Here is a 17,739-nt window from a genome sequence, read left to right as displayed (position 1 = left end):
TGATGTCCAGGAGGAGGCGTGCGGAGGTGTTCTGGATGAGTTGAAGCTTCTGGAGTTTGACAGTGGTTCCTGCGTAGAGGGAATTGCCGTAGTCTAGTTTGCTGCTTACAAGGGCTTGGGTGACTGTTCGTCTGGTTTCGGTGGATATCCATTTGTAGATCTTTTGGAGCATGCGGAGGGTGTTGAAGCAGGAGGAGGAGATGGCGTTGACTTGCTGGGTCATGGATAATGAGGAGTCCAAGATGAATCCTAGGTTGCATGCGTGGTTGGTGGGAGTCGGAGCGGTTCCGAGAGTGGCAGGCCACCAGGAGTCGTCCCATGCAGAGGGAGTGGAGCCGAAGATGAGGACTTCCGTCTTGTCAGAATTGAGTCTGAGGCAGCTGCTCTTCATCCAGTCAGCGATGGCCTTCATTTCTTCGTGGAGGTAGGTCTTGGCGGAGGATCAGCTGGGTGTCGGCGTATGAGATGATGTTGAGGTTGTGGGATCGGGCGATGTTAGTGAGCGGATCTACGTAGACGTTGAAGAGGGTCGGGCTGAGGGACGATCTCTGTCACTCTCTCAATTCATTTTCGAAAAGATTAAGGAAAAGGGGAATGAAAGGGCGTCAGCACAACCTGGAAACACAGAATGTGTCTGGAGCTCCGGTGACTTCTGGGCTCGGTCCCCATGCAGAACCTGTCATCGGCCATTATTATATTTTGCGTAGCGCAAGGGCGCTATAATATTGTAAGTGCTTTTATCTCTGCCCCAGAAGGTGTGATGTGTCGTGTTTTCTTCTGTCTCTAGAGGCGCAGCAGTGAGTGTACATTCATGTCTTGTAAGCTCACTGTAGGGTTGGAGTGCAGCATTACTGAGGCTTTTGTGCACCGGTGCAAGCATCACTGGGCGCCCTTGGTACAGCACGAAAGGAGTGCCTCACCTAACCTCAGATTACCTCACAGTCTTTCTTCTTTCCGTGTGGATGAATACATGTCTGCCAAGTTCCAATAGGTGTGGAGCACGGCTCGGCCAGGACCCTGAGAGAATCTTGTGAGAGTGAAGTCCAGCCTAGAATGTCACTCAGAGGGTCTGAGGACCTAGAGGAAGGCACCGCTGCTAGTCTTCAGAGCTCTGGAGTCCTCTGGCATGGTTCCATATTAACACATGATGTGAAAGTCTGCAAAGCTGCCAGGTGGTCACCTATCTCCACTCTGAATGTGGCAAGGCCTCATGGAGATTGGTCATCGTGCGAGGCGGTCATGTGACCTCAGTGTGTGCGTGAACACTGGACCCAGGAAGGAGAGAGCTAGCAGGGGCAAGGGCGGCGTTGCCAGAGTGTGGGACTGCAGGACCAGGGACTTAGGCTAAGCATGTGAGCACCCCAGGAGCCGAGGTGGGAAGGAGCTACATGGAGCACAAAGAGAGATAGCACCCTCCCTTGTTTCAGGGGGAAGGGTGTTTTATGTGCATGCATGCAGTTTGTGTGTACATATGTATCTAAAAATGCATTTTCTGAGTCTGTGTCTGTTTGTGAGTGTGTGTGTACGTATGTATTTCTGTGTGTTGTTTCACTGTCTGTAGTTTTGTTCCTTCCTGGCAAACAGCGTCCCTCCCTGCCTTTCTTAGTGCCAAGGACAACCAGAAGTATCTGGCGCTGCTCTGCTTTCCTCTCTGGCACAACTGGAGACCCTGAGATAATGCTAAACAATTGTGGCATATTTTGGGCCCCAATGGTACTACAGTTCCTCGACACCACTGTGGCACTGACATTACATTGGACATTCTTGGCATTTTCTAGGCATTCTTTGTATTTTGGTGGGCATACCTGGCCTGTGTTGGAAACATTTGTTCCTGTTAGGAATTTGTACACGTGGTACTTGATGAAAATAGCACACAAATGTATAGGAACCCTGCCTTTGACAAAATATCTTTTGTGTTTACATAAAAATGCAAGGTTTTTCTTTAGTTTATTTGTCCTAGAAAGTGACCTACTGATATATAAAGACAAATATTTTTCCAAAACATATTGAAAACTGATATTTGAGTGAAATTTCTTTCCACATTTGAGGAACATAGGCCCGCATTTAATGAGTTTTGCATCCGTGCTGCATTACTGTGCAGGCCTGATGCTGAATTCTAGTTGGCATTTACTATGCTACAGAAAGTCAATTTGCTTATCTTTGCAAGCCTTGGCAAATACAAAGCAACACAGTGCATATTTACTTTGCATTGGTGAAGCAGGGGCATATCCATGCATTCACCCATGCATTTATGATGCAAACCCAGATTTACAAAGAGGTGTGTATGTGGCAGAGACATAACAAGTGGAAATATGTTTATTTCTCCTTATTACTTCCTCTTTCTATGGGTGCTGAGTTCTTCAGCACATGTAGGAAGGGAATATGCCTCTAAGGATTGTTTTTGTGCAGGAAGATGTCCGTTCCTGCACAAAGACAAAGCTGCCCGTAATGCAGACACTCTTGCACTATGACGAAAGGGCTTCTACATTGACTTTAGGCAACACAGTAAGCCAGTGCAAAGAGAGAGTAGATGAGTGCCATATCTTAGTAGACATGTCGCTGTGCTGTTCTCCACCTTTCACACAGCGCAGCACCACAAGCTGCCTTGCTGTGTTACAGTGCGTGAAAAAAGTAAATCTGGACCATAGAGTTGTTGAGGCACTTGATATTGATAAGGTGTTTATATATATTTCTGTTGCTAACCCCTTCATTCATTGGGGTGGCCACCACTAGTAATCCTGCTTGGAGTGATCACTATTGTGCCCTTATCAGACAGGGTTGTGTTAACATTCATTAGTAGTTCTGGGTGATTTCAATGATCAGAAGCAGCTCTCTTTGGAGGAAAGGTTGCAGCGAGATGCTGTGGACTTCAGCCACACTTGTTTTATCACTTACATGTCCTGAACTTCCTAGAAACTAATCCCAGCAATATTAGAAACTATTTTTTCTATCAGACGATGTTGTGATTTTCCACATGGTCATAACCTCTCTGTAATTTTGTTTTCTTGCCAAGCATATTTCTGGCACTTTCTTCACACCTGGAAACATAAACCACACCAGAATAAAATACAAAAATATTTTATTAAATGTTTTGAAAGCATCAATAACTTACATTGTAAAAAAACAAGCAGGTATCATGATGACCAGGCCTAATAAGAGCTGAGCCATGGTAGGGTGAAATGGAGGGGGCGTCCGCAGATGAAAGGAAGTGAGGAAAATATGGTGGGGGGGGAGCGGTCATTAGCAATGTTGTAAGTTCTCCTGAAGGTTAACACACAAAAAAAAATGTTCAAGTATTGTAGGATGCTTACTCACCACACTCTCTCAGTTCACATACACAATTGTTTGTTTTTGGTTTTCTGGGGTATTTGACATACAGACAATGCCTTTTCAGTGACATCCTCACCCTAACTCAGTGAGTGGGAGTCTGCCCATCTATTATCTAGTCTAGACTCAGGAATTATTCCCTACAGAAACCTGTCATTCCACAAAAACACCCCTGATTGCAACATAAGAGACTGTGAGCTGATCCTAGAATCACATTGAGGTCTGATAATCACATTTTCCATTTATTTAAAACAAAAAACAAGGTTTGCATTTTAGAGGAAAGCCTTGCCAATCTATGGTAAAGAATGCTACTTTAGGAAGAGCCTCCATTGGCTGGGGAGAACAAGCGTCTTTGTTCCAGATGAAGACATTCTCACAATTTTGTATTTTTGTGGAATAAAGCAGCTTAATTAAAGATGATCAGATGCTGTTAATGCATAAAATATTAGCGCATTCTGGTGAGACAGACAGGAGTGTACGAAGAGGGCTGTAGTTGTGAAGCAGTCCCTTGGGCAGTTCAGTGCATGTGAAGGCCGAAGTATACACCTAGACAGCCAATCAGCCAATGGCATTAGATGAGGGGTAAATACTCAATTGGGATGATCCAACTGTGATTGAGAAAGTTTACAGCCAATGGTTGAGAGTCACTAGTCAAAGAAAGCCAATGGTTGAAAAGAGCAGACCCAAAGCCCGGTCTTTGAAAATTATTAGCAAAATGTCTTTCTAACAAATGAGCTGTCAACTGACTGACCTAAAAATGGTGCATGGCAGCACATACACACATATGGAAGCATCATGCATTAATTCTGTTGTGTGCTGCATGATTACATATAACACACTCAATGTAAATGCACAGACTGACACTGGGTGCGCTCAATGGAAAGCATTAATTGCACTTTGATGGAGAGAAAAAATTTCTGCTGCATTGGTGTTGTCATTGCTGCTTTGCAAACCTTGCTTGAGATCACAATCTCAGGACTTCTCTCACTGGTCAGGGTACAGAGTGCACACATACAAAGCTAACAGCTACACGGGCTGTGGGATGGCATGTAAATCCCCATGCACCCTGTGCACGAAGGCCAGAACTCCTCCCGTGCCATTCTACCAAGGTGAGGTGCAGTCTTCCCTGCACCGTTCACACTGGGGGCTGTTAAAGAACTCTAGAAACTTCCCGCCCTGTTCCATACCCCACCAGGGCACTCTAAATATCCACTACCTGTATAGATCAGGTTTTCAGCATTTCCCTGCGTGTGTCTTTGCCCCCTGCACACTTTATTGATAGTCACATGCACAGCAGCAAAGAATGTATCCCTATGCAAGCCAGAGAATGTCATGCTTATACAGCACATATGATGATGCACCAGTGTTGTCTCTACTGAGTAAATGGCACAGAGTCCTAGGTGGCCATGGACTACATATGTGCCCAATTGTTTTGAAATAACTAATATGATCTAATCTTGGACAATTCCTCTACAATTACAGAGAAGTAACCTCAGCCAGGTTAGAGAAGGGGTATTGTTCATGCCAGAGGCTCATTCAGCATCTCTCTCTCAGCCACATTTGGAAAGAGACATAATTCACCTACCCACTGGGCATTCATCCAACTCTGGATGCAATAAAGTGACTCTCCACCTTATAAAGTGACTCACACTTAACTTTAATAGTAACCATAACCCAACTTAAAAAGTAACCTTCACCGAACTCTAAAACTGGCCCTCACTCAACTCTAGAAGCAATTAACTTAAAAAAGCTCCCAAACATCCTTTGGAAGATACCTTTGCTAAAAGCTAGAAAACCAACTAACTTTGGAAAAGACACTAGGCAAATATTCTATTTTGAAGAAGACCTTAAAATGGCTCAGTGACAGACTCTCATTTACCTTCAGAACAGACTCTGCCATGAGACCCTCATCAAGTTTCAAGTTTACATATAAGCTCATGCTTACAGATACTGCCAGTTGTTGTTGAATTGCTCCAGGGACCTCTGCAATAGCAATGTTTTGGATTAGGTTTGGACTGTTTTGAACAAATGCTACAAAGACATTTTTGAAAAAGCATGCAGGATTTAAAAGATTAATAAACATTACACTGTAATGTGTCGAGAAAGGTCAAAGTGCAAGGCAATGAATAACTGAGGACTATCAAGAACATCCTTGCACCTGTCCTTGTGGAGCACAACAGGCTGTACTGTCCTATGTAAGATGGTGGGTTTGTTACCCAGCTACATTCAGTTGGTGGGATTCCATGTGCGACACCGGCGCTATCTCCACCTCGCACCCTCGGGGAAGAGGCAGCTCCCACCATTTCTGCCTGCAATGCAAAGTGAGTTTACCTGAGGTATACACAAGAGTTCTCCATAGAGGAATGTGCTCCACACGAGTGGGGAACCATGAACTGAAAACAAGCATTTTGATGATGAAGATATGTACATATGGCCATGGCCAGCAGTCAGTTGTGGTATGTTCACTGAAGAGCAGCCATGCTCAGGTAGCAACACAGCATGCTCTACAGTTGCACACTCATCACCCAAAGCACACACACAGGTAATAATAGACGCATCACACGCACAGGCAGAGTGCAAGCATGGACGCTCACATCAAGGTCTTTTACAAGCGACTTCCTATTTTCGGCTCATCTGAGCTGAACTGTTCTTTCCTTTATGCTTTCTCGCCTCATACCACAGAAAGTTTTACATTTCAGTTCTGCTTCCTGTGGGACAATATGCTTCTTACAGGAATGTGTGGCATGAAGTGCCTTGAGACCCTCATGGGTGAGTAGTGCGCTTTACAAATTCCTTGATTGATTGATTGATTAAGATGGCATCACACAGCTTTTTGCCCCATATCCTTAGAGTGTTCATCCTGGCCACTGTCCCCGGTCCTATGTGGTAGCGGGGGGCTCGTAGTTCCGGTGAAGGTCTGCACCTGTGGCAGATCTTGCCCTGTGCTCCTAACAGCAGCAGTCTGATCAGAGTTATTTATTTTGGTGGGTGAGCCTGCCACATGCTGGAAGACAGAAGGTGATGGGCACACTATGGATGTGACTGCCTTTCCGTGAGAGGTTAGATACTCTGAGCACATGAACATGGTGGAGGTAGAGTTTGGAGAGCAGCGAGCAGGAAACGTGGGATCCATCAAACCATTTCTTAAAGGAGCCAGGACTCGTGAGGTCTCCTTGTGCGTTCTCATATGACCCAAAGCAAGGAGACTCACATCAGAGGCTATAGCTGTTGAAGTGTACAGACCACTTTCCAACTTCACAGTCTGAGGGGTACAAGGTGCAAAATGTGTCAAGCCATCCTCCAGCTTTACAGGGTGTGGGGAATATGGCATTGGGTATGTCACTATTGGTCTCAAAACGTCACTCTGACCACTACAAAACTGGTCACACCCTAGACCCAGAGTTCTCACTCCATCAGATATCCCATCTGGTCTGTGGCTGGCCTGGGGCAGAGATGTCCCTTTCCTCTGGGAGATCTTGGGCTCACAGGAATAGTTGGACATAGACCGGAGTGTCTGAGGTGGACTAGCGGGAAGTACTTGGTGAGACGTCATCAGGGAGGAACGATGCACAGTGGCTGGAGATTGGCAGAGAGAATCTGGGGAAAAATTAAAGGAGACACGTCATCAATCAAGAATTACAGAGCAAGAGAAGGGAAACTCAGCATAACTGAAGGGAGCAAAGAAATGCTCTGAAAACTGAAACATGGATGCAAGACTCAAACGCCACAGATAACAAAAACAAAAACAACCCATGTTTGTTATGTTGCTCTTCAGCAGAATGCTTGGCCTTCCTGTGACAGGGATACTTCATGTGGTGGTTGCATCCCTAGTGAGAATGGGCCCTACTACGCCCTTAGTTCCACCCCACCGACCGTTTCAAATGTAAGCCAGCCTCTTAACTGGGACTCCTCATGTCCATTGTTGGTGAACACAGTTTGTTTACATGGGGAACTGCGCTACCTCATTCTGGATCTTCTACTTTTGAAGCCCTTAGATGAACAATAGCCACTAAGTACAGCTGTGGACCTTGTTGGTAGCTCTTGTGTCCCTCACTCTCCCTTGCATGTCACAGATGCTGTACATGCTCTCCTGTCTGTGAATGAAGATGAAGCCTAGTACTGCGAGGCTCTGCAGTGGAGAGACAGAGAAGGATACCTCTGAATGCACCGTTCTGGGTGTGAGCGAGTTCTAGGTGGCCACGCAGTGGCTTGTAGGAAGACATCCTTTCACAGACTATGGCCCAGTCCATGATCACCTGCTCATACCTGAGACAAATACACCCAAATGTGGGAAAAATGGGAGTCCTCCACCCCCATCAGAAGTACCCCACTACTGAAATAGAGGAAGACAGCACAGAATAGTGCATCATTGGTGTTACTCAGGACTACAGCTGTTAGAAACGGGGTCTCTTGTTGGCAAAGGTATTCACCTTTGTCCAAATAGGGACCACAGTCCTAATAAGAGTAAGTCTCACACAATCCAAATTATCCTGTGCCCACCCTTTGGTAGCTTGGTACTGAGCAGTCAGGCTTTACTTTGAAGGCAGTGTGTAAAGTATTTGTGCAATAAACCACACAGTAACACAGTGAAAACACCACAAAAATACACCATACAGGTTTAAAAAAATATAAGATATTTATCAGGTGAAATTAAGATCAAAGATTCAATACGCACAAGTTGAGATATCACTTTTGCAATTTTGACGAGTCTTAAATCTCAGAAATCAACAGTTTTCTCTTGTTTGCACAAAGTACCTTCTTTGCTTCAAAATGATCACGCATGGAGACCACGGAATAGGAGATGTGTGGAAAAATAAGGTGTGCGTCAGATTTTCTGATGCGGCACAGACGATGCTTTGTTTCTTTCCACGCTGAAAGGGGCTTTGCATTGATTTCTGGCGTGAAATCTTGGTTCCTCACTGCGATGCGGGGATCTTTGGACGTCCAGGGACTATGTGGGGAAAATCCTGGGCATGTGGGCAGAAGTCACAGGCGTTGCGTCGATCCAATAGGCGATGCGTCAAATTTTCTGTCACCCAGCAGGCGCTGTATTAATTCTATACTCAGGAAGTCAGGCTAAATCGTTCCGGCTTGGCTGTGCATCAATCCGGTAGGGCCGTGCGTCAAATTTCCAGTTGCAACCCAGGCACTGCGTCAATCTTTGCTCGGGAAGTTGGGCTGCTTTGTTCTGGTTTGTCTGTGCATCGATTTTCTCATTGCAGGGCAGGCTGTGCGTCGTTTTTAGCAGGCTGTGCATCAATTTTCAGCGCACAAGAAGTTTCCTTGAAGAGATGAAGTGTTTTTGGCCCTGAGACGTTTGAAAACAGAAGGCAAGCTCAATCCAAGCCCTTGGAGAGCACTACTCAGCAAAGTCAGAGGACAGCAGGGCAGCAGGGCAATAGCAGGGCAGCAGTCCTTCACAGCAAAGCAGTCCAGATGAGTCCTTTGGGCAGCCAGGCAGTTCCCCTTGACAGGTTGCAGGTTAAGGTCCAGAAGTGTCTGATCTGTTTGGCTCAGAGACCCAGTTTATATACCCAAAAAAGCCTTTAAAATGGGGGGGGGGGGCGTCAAAGAGTGGTTATGAAGTGTACAAGGTCCCTTTTCAGTACAGGTCTGTCTGCCAGGTTCCCAGTAAAGATTTTGGCAGTCCATTGTGTGAGGGCAGGCCACTAGCCTTTGAAACGTAAATGCCAGGCCCTCACCCTTCCAGCCCTGGAAGACCCATTCAGTATGCAGATGAGTTCAGGTTTGTCTCAGTGTCCTGAGTCTGTTGTTGTCTGGGTGGAATGCACAAGGGAGCTGTCAACCAGCCCAACCAGACTTGGTTTGGAGACAGGCTGTAAGGCACCGATGGATTTTAAGTGCAGCGAAATGCTCACTTTCTAAAAGTGGCATTTTTAAAATAGTAATATAAAATCCAACCTCACCAATAAGCAGGATTTTCTATTACCATTCTGGCCATATTAAACATGACCTTTTTACCCCTTTCTGATCAGAATCTACCACTCAACCACTATGTGAGGGCAGACCTAATGCTATCCTATGAAAGGAGCAGGCCTCACAGTAGTGGAAAACAAATTTAGGAGTTTTCCACTACCAGGACATATAAAACCCACCTGTATATGTCCTCCCTTTTACATACATAGCTCTCTGCCCAATGGGTTACCTAGGGCCTACCTTAGGGGTGACTTATATGTAGAAAAGGGGGAGTTTAAGTCTTGGCAAGTACTTATAAATGCCAAGACGAAGTGCCAGCGAAACTGCACACACAGGACCTGCAGAGGCAGGCTTAAGACATCGTTAAGGGGATATTTGTGTGGGTGGCACAATCAGTGCGGCAGCCCAATAGTAGCATTTAATTTACAGGCCCTGGGCACATATAGTGCACTTTACTAGGGACGTACAAGTAAATTAAATAAGCCAATTGGGTATGAGCCAATGTTACCAAGGAGAGAGCATATGCACTTTAGCATTGGTTAGCAGTGGTAAAGTGACCAGAATCCTAAAGGCAGCAAAAATGAGGTCAGAAAAAGAAGAGGATTAAGGCAAAATGTTTGGGGGTGACCCTGCAGTGAGGCCCTTTCCAACAACATCCTTGTCTTACGCAGAGCTGCAGGGGATCTGGGGATCAGTGTCTGTGTCGCAAGCTTTGTGATCAGGCATCTCGGTGGGCTTCTGTGAGGAAGAAATGGATGGACCCATAAAGGACACAAAACGTCATTAGGAGGTCCTGCCCTCAATGCTGTGCGAGTACATGTATGAACAAGATGATCTGTTGGGCTTGAGCTCATTTGGAGGCATTGAAACCCCAAAACTGAAAGTATTTTTGAATTTTTCCTTAACATGAGACTCAACACGACAAAAATAAAGTGACTCCCACTGCCATGATTTCTGGGTGCATGTTGGAGTTTGACATCTGTAAGTTAGTTCCATTTGTCTTGGATGCTCATTTAGCAGAGAATATAATCACATTGCTTCCACCCTTGAGAGCTAAGGATGCCCTCTAGGACAGAGGAAGGATTCCTTTTCCATGAGCTGAGGAGGAAGTAGAAGGCAATGGTGCAGAGAATGACTCTGAGATCACGCTGAAGAACCTCGAGGTCCAGCTCCTTTGAGATTGTGTGACCGGCTATTGCTCCTTGAAGGTAGAGGTTGTACCAAAACTTCTGAGCAGCAGCCCCTTTAATGGCCAACATGACACACTTCAGTAGCGCAAAGTTCCAACTGTTCTATCCACTCTGTAACTCTTCTAATGTGAAGATTGCCTCTGCAGTTATGGAAACTGAGGAGATAAGAACTCAAGGTGCCTCTGCGCCAAACCACAGCTAAAACTGAAGCTTAGTGCGGTACTTGATGGCCCTTCTCAGTCCTTCCGACTGAGGTCTACTTAAGAGGCTCAACCACAAAGGTTCCACCACAAAGATGCACAGCTGTAATCCCTGTTTGTTTGGGCAAGGAGTGGCTAGTGTTAGGTGTGGCTCTCGGGTTTTACATGCTGCAGGCTTGCTCACCAGCAGATCGACAAGGCCAATCCAGATCACACCCATACATTCAAGGTGAGAAGACCCTGAGAGACCATGATAACAAGCACAGCCATGTCAACACCAAAACGTGTGTCTCAGCAACACCAAGTCACGTGTGCAAGCAACCCTAAAATGAGCATTCAGAACTGCATCCCACATTTTCACATGCACAACATCTCAACACAATTGCTCCAAATATTTTAAAACAATTCCCCAAAAACTCTATTAATTAAACAAAATTACAAGTGTTGAAAAGCCACCAGCAGACTGGTCCAAGACTTAAATGTCGGTTGGTTGCAATTCTACTGCTCCTGGGAGGCGTGCTCCGCTGGAACAAACCTCCAGATGACAACAATCATGTGAAATTTCACCTCCAAGAACAGCTGGGAAGTTCCTTGAAATTTTCATAATGAAAATTTATGTGAGAATTTGCCTTCATAGAACAAAAAATATCCAGCCTATTCAGCATGCAGAGAAACAACCTCCTTTAACTTTCTTAGCTTTAGAGCAAGAATATGCAGGCAGAGCCGAGATACACAGAAGTCCGCATTTGGCAGAGATACCAGTGTCTTACAACTATCATAGTTTGCTATATTATTGAAAAAGTTTTTATCTACCCGTCCTGTTTTTCAGAATCCCAAGCACTGACTGAACAATGCAATGAATGTATGTCACTCATACATTGATGTTATGTGAACGTCTACATTTACACCCCATCCAAGCGTAATCTCTAATTGTGTAACTTTGCCATGTCTTGATAGTCAACACCCAGCAGTATCTTGCCCCTGCTCCAATGATAACAGGCAATACCTGTCACAAGGACTGCTTAGCACCACTGAGTACCCTCAGGACCTGGAGAACTCCAGGAGAATGCAGTGGTACTAAGAGAAGCCAAGGAGGGATCCTGACCACACAAAGCTAAAGCAAAAATGGATGCCATTGTTACCAAGTCAGCCTAAGGAGAGATCCCACGGGTAAACAGCGATACCAAGGAAAACACCTCATTGGTACAAAGTCATCCTAAAGAGAAATCCCATTGGTACAAAGACATACTAGGGAAAAATCCCATTGGTACAAAGCCATACTAAGGAAAACACCCCATTGGTACAAAGTCATACTAAGGAGAAATCCCATTGGTACAAAGACATACTAAGGAGAAATCCCATTAGTACAAAGTCATACTATGGAGAAATCCCATTGGTACAAAGTCATACTATGGAGAAATCCCATTGGTACAAAGTCATACTATGGAGAAATCCCATTGATACAAACTCATACTAAGGAGAGATCCCATTGGTACAAAGGCATACTAAGGAAAACACCCATTGGTACAAAGTCATACTAAGGAGAAATCCCATTGGTACAAAGTTATACTAAGGAGAAATCCCATTAGTAAAAAGGCCAGCTGAAGACACATCCCATTAGTACGAAGCCCATCCAAGGACAGATCACATCGGTGTTAAACAAAGCCAAGAATTGATCCTAGTAGCAAAAGCCAAGTTAAGTACAAATCCAAAGCACAAGACGAGGATAAGTCCCACTTGAGACTTTCAACTGAAGGATCATAAACTTGGTGCGCAATGCCCTGAGGACATGTCATCATCGTGATGCCAAGGAAGGTGAGTCTGGGACACTAAGTAAAGCTGTGAAAAGATCACTTGCTACAGTGATGATGTAATGGGAGGGCCCACTGGCACACAGGGGGTCCAAAGAGATATCATACTGGTGCAAAGTGAAGCCTTTGAGGGATCTCTTGCTGAGATGCCAGCTTTACCAACCCAAGCCTCAGTGAGATGCCCGCTGTAATGTGACAAGTCTTGAGGATATCTCAGTTCAGCTGTGTCAAGCCACTAGGAAAAGCTGTAAAGTGAGTACAGTGCTCAAAGACAAGCAGTACTGAGACACACCACGTATACAGCGTGCTTCTGACACAGCAAGCATCCCAGCAATGTTAAGGAAAGCCAGACACAAATCCCAGCAGTATTACAGAAAGCCAGATACAAATCCCAGCCGTATTATAGAAAGCCAGACACAAATCCCAGCCGTATTATAGAAAGCCACACACAAATCCCAGCCGTATTAAGGAAAGCCACACACAAATCCCAGCCGTATTAAGGAAAGCCACACACAAATCCCAGCCGTATTAAGGAAAGCCACACACAAATCCCAGCCGTATTAAGGAAAGCCAGACACAAATCCCAGCCGTATTAAGGAAAGCCAGACACAAATCCCAGCCGTATTAAGGAAAGCCAGACACAAATCCCAGCCGTATTAAGGAAAGCCAGACACAAATCCCAGCCGTATTAAGGAAAGCCACACACAAATCCCAGCCGTATTAAGGAAAGCCACACCCAAATCCCAGCCGTATTAAGGAAAGCCAGACACAAATCCCAGCCGTATTAAGGAAAGCCAGACACAAATCCCAGCCGTATTAAGGAAAGCCAGACACAAATCCCAGCCGTATTAACGAAAGCCACACACAAATCCCAGCCGTATTAAGGAAAGCCACACACAAATCCCAGCCGTATTAAGGAAAGCCACACACAAATCCCAGCAGTATTAAGAGAAGCGAAGAGGAGTTTCAAATCTCAGTGGTATGAAGCCAAGCCAAAGATAGATCCAACCTGCAATATATACTAGAACAGGCCAAGAAGAGTCTAAGTCCTGCTAAACAACGATCCTAGCAGTAGGACCTCTAGCCATTCCAAGGATGCAGAGCTACTAGGCTGAGACACTGAAGCTGTAGGTAGCCATATTATGAAAACATCATGCCCCGGAGGTACCCCACTGGTACTGAACCATGGACAGAACCAAGTTATGCCGTCATGGCCTCTGTTGGCATCAAGCTCAGCCATAGAGGCGTTGGAGAAGTATTAGGTCTAGCCATGAAGAGACCAAGGGCCTGGCTTAGATGTCAGCAGACGAGTTACTCCGTCACAACGCTGACGGGTACCCTGTCTGCTGAAATATAAATCCCATTATATCCTATGGGATTTATATGTCGCCGGACGGCTTATCCGTCACCGTTGTGATGGAGCAACCCATCCGCTGAAATGCAAAACAGGCTCCAAGCTGCAGAATATCTGTTATGGGATGTGCGTGCACTGAGTCAGAATTCCCTCCAAGTGAATGAGAAGTCTCACCATTGCAGACCAGCTGCCTGGAGGGGGAACTGGTGCAGCTGCTGCCTGGAGAAGGCATCTCTTTGACAATCTCTGCTGCAGCCTTTGGTGTGCTGCACTGATGCGGCAGTGGCCGCGATGCCTTCCCGCGTAGGATATCAGTCACCTAGGGATAAAGGAGAGGGTTGAGAAAGGGGAAGAGAGATGAAGTCAGAGAAGAAAGTTACATTGGAGAGGGGAGAAGATGACAATCTGGGTAATAAACATAGGCAGCAAGGAAAAGTAGGATAGGGAGGCAGAGGCTGAGAGAGGGAACACAGTCTAGGATAGAAAGATATTGAATGGTTGAGAAATATTGACAAGAGAGGACAAGAGATGAGAAGAGGAAGGCATGATAGAGGAAAAGTGGGAGTACAGGTTGGAAAGACAGTGAGTGCTGAGATAGAAGCGACACAATAGAAAACTAAAGGATTTTGATGGGAACTATTTACAGTGACCAGAGACAGTTGAAAAAGAAGGGGTAAAGAAGAGGACATTTCATCTATCTATTAATTTATTGATGATTTCTTCTAAGCAATATGCCAAGCGCAGGCAACCTCAGCGGGGCAAATGAGAAAGAGGAATGTTGGGTTGCTCATCACTACCCCTGAATCTGCATCTACAGATAGACTCTGTCCTATACCCAGAAACCCATCTTTGTGCAAATGTCTGCCATTCTGTCCCATGATCCTATCCCTACTGTCCTGATTTTTCATCTCTAACCTAGAAGATCAAGAACCTGTGATTCACTGGCCTGTGTGCTCTCAGGATTCTCACCCAAACCACCTGGGTAATCACAGGAATCCTGCCCTCTCTCTGCTCATCCTGTGTAGGATCTTCAACCTTATACTCTGGACCCCACAGGGACCCTTAGACCATCCCACTGCATCTCTAAGACAATTCTCCTGTTCATAGAATTTACTCTGTCTTGGAGTTGTCCATCATCAGAGACGTGTTGTGGTGCTAGCCTCTCTACTACCATTCTCCTGTCAATGAGATTCCCATATCCCCAAGGTGGCTCCCTCAAGGATCCTGAGTGACCTCTTCCCCCATCCTGCCTCTGGACCTTTCTCTCTTGTCCCATTTCATCCCCCGTCCCGGTTCCCTTTGAACAGACCTTTTTGTTGCTGGCCACCATCAGCGAGGTGTCGTTGTGGTAGTTTTTGATGCTGCTGTCGGCTCCATTCTTCACCAGCACCCGCACGATGTCGAGCAGCCCTCGGCCACTGGCAGAGTGCAGGGCTGTGTTCCCCGAGTATGTCTGTGAGTTCACATTAGCTCCATTCTGTGAAATGGACAACACAGGAGGGTTAGCATTGCTCAGAGTGTACCATCAACACTAAGGTTCTATCTAGCGAGAGCTTTTGCGTCATGATACTGCGTGCGACTACAGCCCAATACTTAGGACACTACACTCGTCAACTTTACACCCACACACACCACATTTGAGGACCCCTCTTCTTCCCACAGATCTGCTTCTTCAAATTATGTCATGGGTATGACCATGTGATATTTTGCAGTAGAAGAAAACCTTTTGGGGAGGATGTGCATCTTAAACCTTAAGAGTTAGGTTGTAGGATCCTTAATAGGTTATATGATCCCCAATCATAGCCTTATCTGTTAAGGTAAAACCATTGAGTTGCATCTTAGTAGAGCCTGAAAGTTGATGCAGCGGGAACTTGTTGTCTTGTTTGCAACTGCTCTGGCGACTGAGCTCTATAGCATGTGAGATCCTCTTATCTGCTTCTTGGTAAGCAAATAAGGTGTCACTGGCAGTGTATGTAAGAACTGTAGATAGCTCCAGCAATATTGCCTCTATGTGTTTTACTATATAGGGGACACTTTTAGTGCAGTAGCCTGATATAGTAATAGTAGCTCGATGGTGGTCGCACCACACTAAGACGAACATCATATACCAGCATGCAGCAATACACCCACAGAAGACCAAGACATATCAATCTGTCCACTATAACTTAGCTTAAATCAATATGGGCAGCACAGACCAGCATGGATCAATATGTGCAGCACAGACCAGGACAAATCAATACGGCCTACAGAGAACAATGCCAGACAATATGGCCACCATAAGATAAATTGAACCAATACGGCCATCATTGACCAGGTTGAATCAATATGGCAACGATAGAGCAAGGCACATCAATATGGCCTTCATAAACCAGGTGGCATCACTATGACCATCAAAGACCAAGATGCATCAATATGGCCATCACAGGACAGGTCGCATCACGATGGTTTTTAAAGACCAAGAAAAATCAATGCGGCTATGCAAGACCACAAAGGATCAATGTGGCCATCATAGACCAGAGGGAATGATGATGGCCATTATAGACCAGAAGAATGACGATGACTATCATAGACCAGAAGGAATGACGATGGCCATCATAGTCCATAAAGGAATGATGATGGCCATCATAGACCACAAGGAATGACAATGTTATCATAGACCGCAAGGAATGAAGATGCCATGAAATAACACAAAGGATCACTATGGTAAAGGAAGACCAAGAAGAATCAAGGTCCTATCGTAAACGTGGAGGATCCAAATGGGATTACATAGCTTTAAATCCAGTCTGAAGGGAGGAGGTGACATGACTGGGCCTATTATTCAACAATCAGATCTTATTCCATTAAGATTAAGAGGGAGTTTCAACAATAGAAATTAGGTTTTGGTCCCATTTAGGAACAATCAGTTTTAACTCATCTAAAACTGGACAGTCAGAAAAAGGATACAATGACTGCAGGACACATGGTGATGAGTCAGTTACATCATCCACATAGTATGAAATAACACCCATGGTCTGTATACCTTGATGTAGTTACCTGACATAAATACTCAAGAGAGCAGGAGATCTGCATGAGCCCTGGGGAACAACACAGGAATGCACCCATGACACAGTATGCGGTGGGCTCAGCATCCATGGCACACTCCACAGAGATCAGTCCAGCAGCTGTGACACACTCCACAGTGAGCAGCCTGACACCCCTGGCACAATCCACGACTGGCAGTCCAGCAGGCATGACACGCTCCACAGTAAGCAGTCCAGCATCCACAGCACACTCCACAGAAGGCAGCATGAAAACCCTAGCACACTCCACTGTGTGCAGCCCAGCACCCACGGCACACTGCACAGTGGGCATCGCAGTAGCCATGGAACTCCCCACGGTGGGTAGCCCAATATCAGTAGCACTCTCCATGGTGGGCAGCCCAGTAGCAGTGGCACACTCCATGGCGGGCAGCCCAGTAGCCATAGCACCCTCCACAACAGAACACAACACACTCCATGGTAGGCAGCCTGGCACCCATGGCACACTCCATGGTGGGCACCGCACCAGCCACATCACACTCCATGGTGGGTAGCCTGGCACCCACGGCACACTCCACAGTGGGCACCACAACAGCCACACAGCCTTAACTTACATAGCCTCTCCTGCACAGCCTCCCCTGCACATCCTCCCCTATACAGCCTCAACTTATACAGCCACCCCTACACATCCTCCCCTACATAGCCTCAACTTACACAGCCTCCCCTTCACATCCTCCCCTTGCACAGCCTCACCCTACACATACTCCCCCTACACAGCATCAATTTACTCATCCTCCCCTACACAGCCTCCCCTGCACAGCCTCAACTTGCACATCCTCCCCGTACACAGCCTCAACTTACACATCCTCCAAGTACACATCTTCCATTGCATGGCCTCACCAT

The 17,739-nt window shown here is 45.9% G+C and overlaps 1 protein-coding gene across 2 annotated transcripts in view; it reads right to left on the bottom strand.

The window, feature by feature from the left end:
* Positions 1–3,062: 3,062 nt before the first annotated feature.
* BCL3 (BCL3 transcription coactivator) overlaps positions 3,063–17,739 on the bottom strand; it is a 243,311-nt gene continuing 228,634 nt past the window's right edge. For both annotated transcript variants that reach the window (XM_069201444.1, XM_069201445.1), the window contains exons 7-9: positions 15,129–15,296; positions 13,994–14,138; positions 3,063–6,924 (exon numbers count right to left, since the gene is read on the bottom strand). In XM_069201444.1, coding sequence (XP_069057545.1) covers positions 6,149–6,924; positions 13,994–14,138; positions 15,129–15,296 — 1,089 coding nt within the window. In that variant the 3' untranslated portion in view covers positions 3,063–6,148. The remainder of the gene's footprint in view (positions 6,925–13,993; positions 14,139–15,128; positions 15,297–17,739) is intronic.

Source organism: Pleurodeles waltl, chromosome 7 (genome assembly GCF_031143425.1).
Source record: "Pleurodeles waltl isolate 20211129_DDA chromosome 7, aPleWal1.hap1.20221129, whole genome shotgun sequence".
In the NCBI taxonomy this organism is placed as follows: Eukaryota; Metazoa; Chordata; class Amphibia; order Caudata; family Salamandridae; genus Pleurodeles; species Pleurodeles waltl.
The sequence above is the reverse complement of the archived record's forward strand: the minus strand, read 5'-3'. Positions and strand labels throughout refer to the sequence as shown.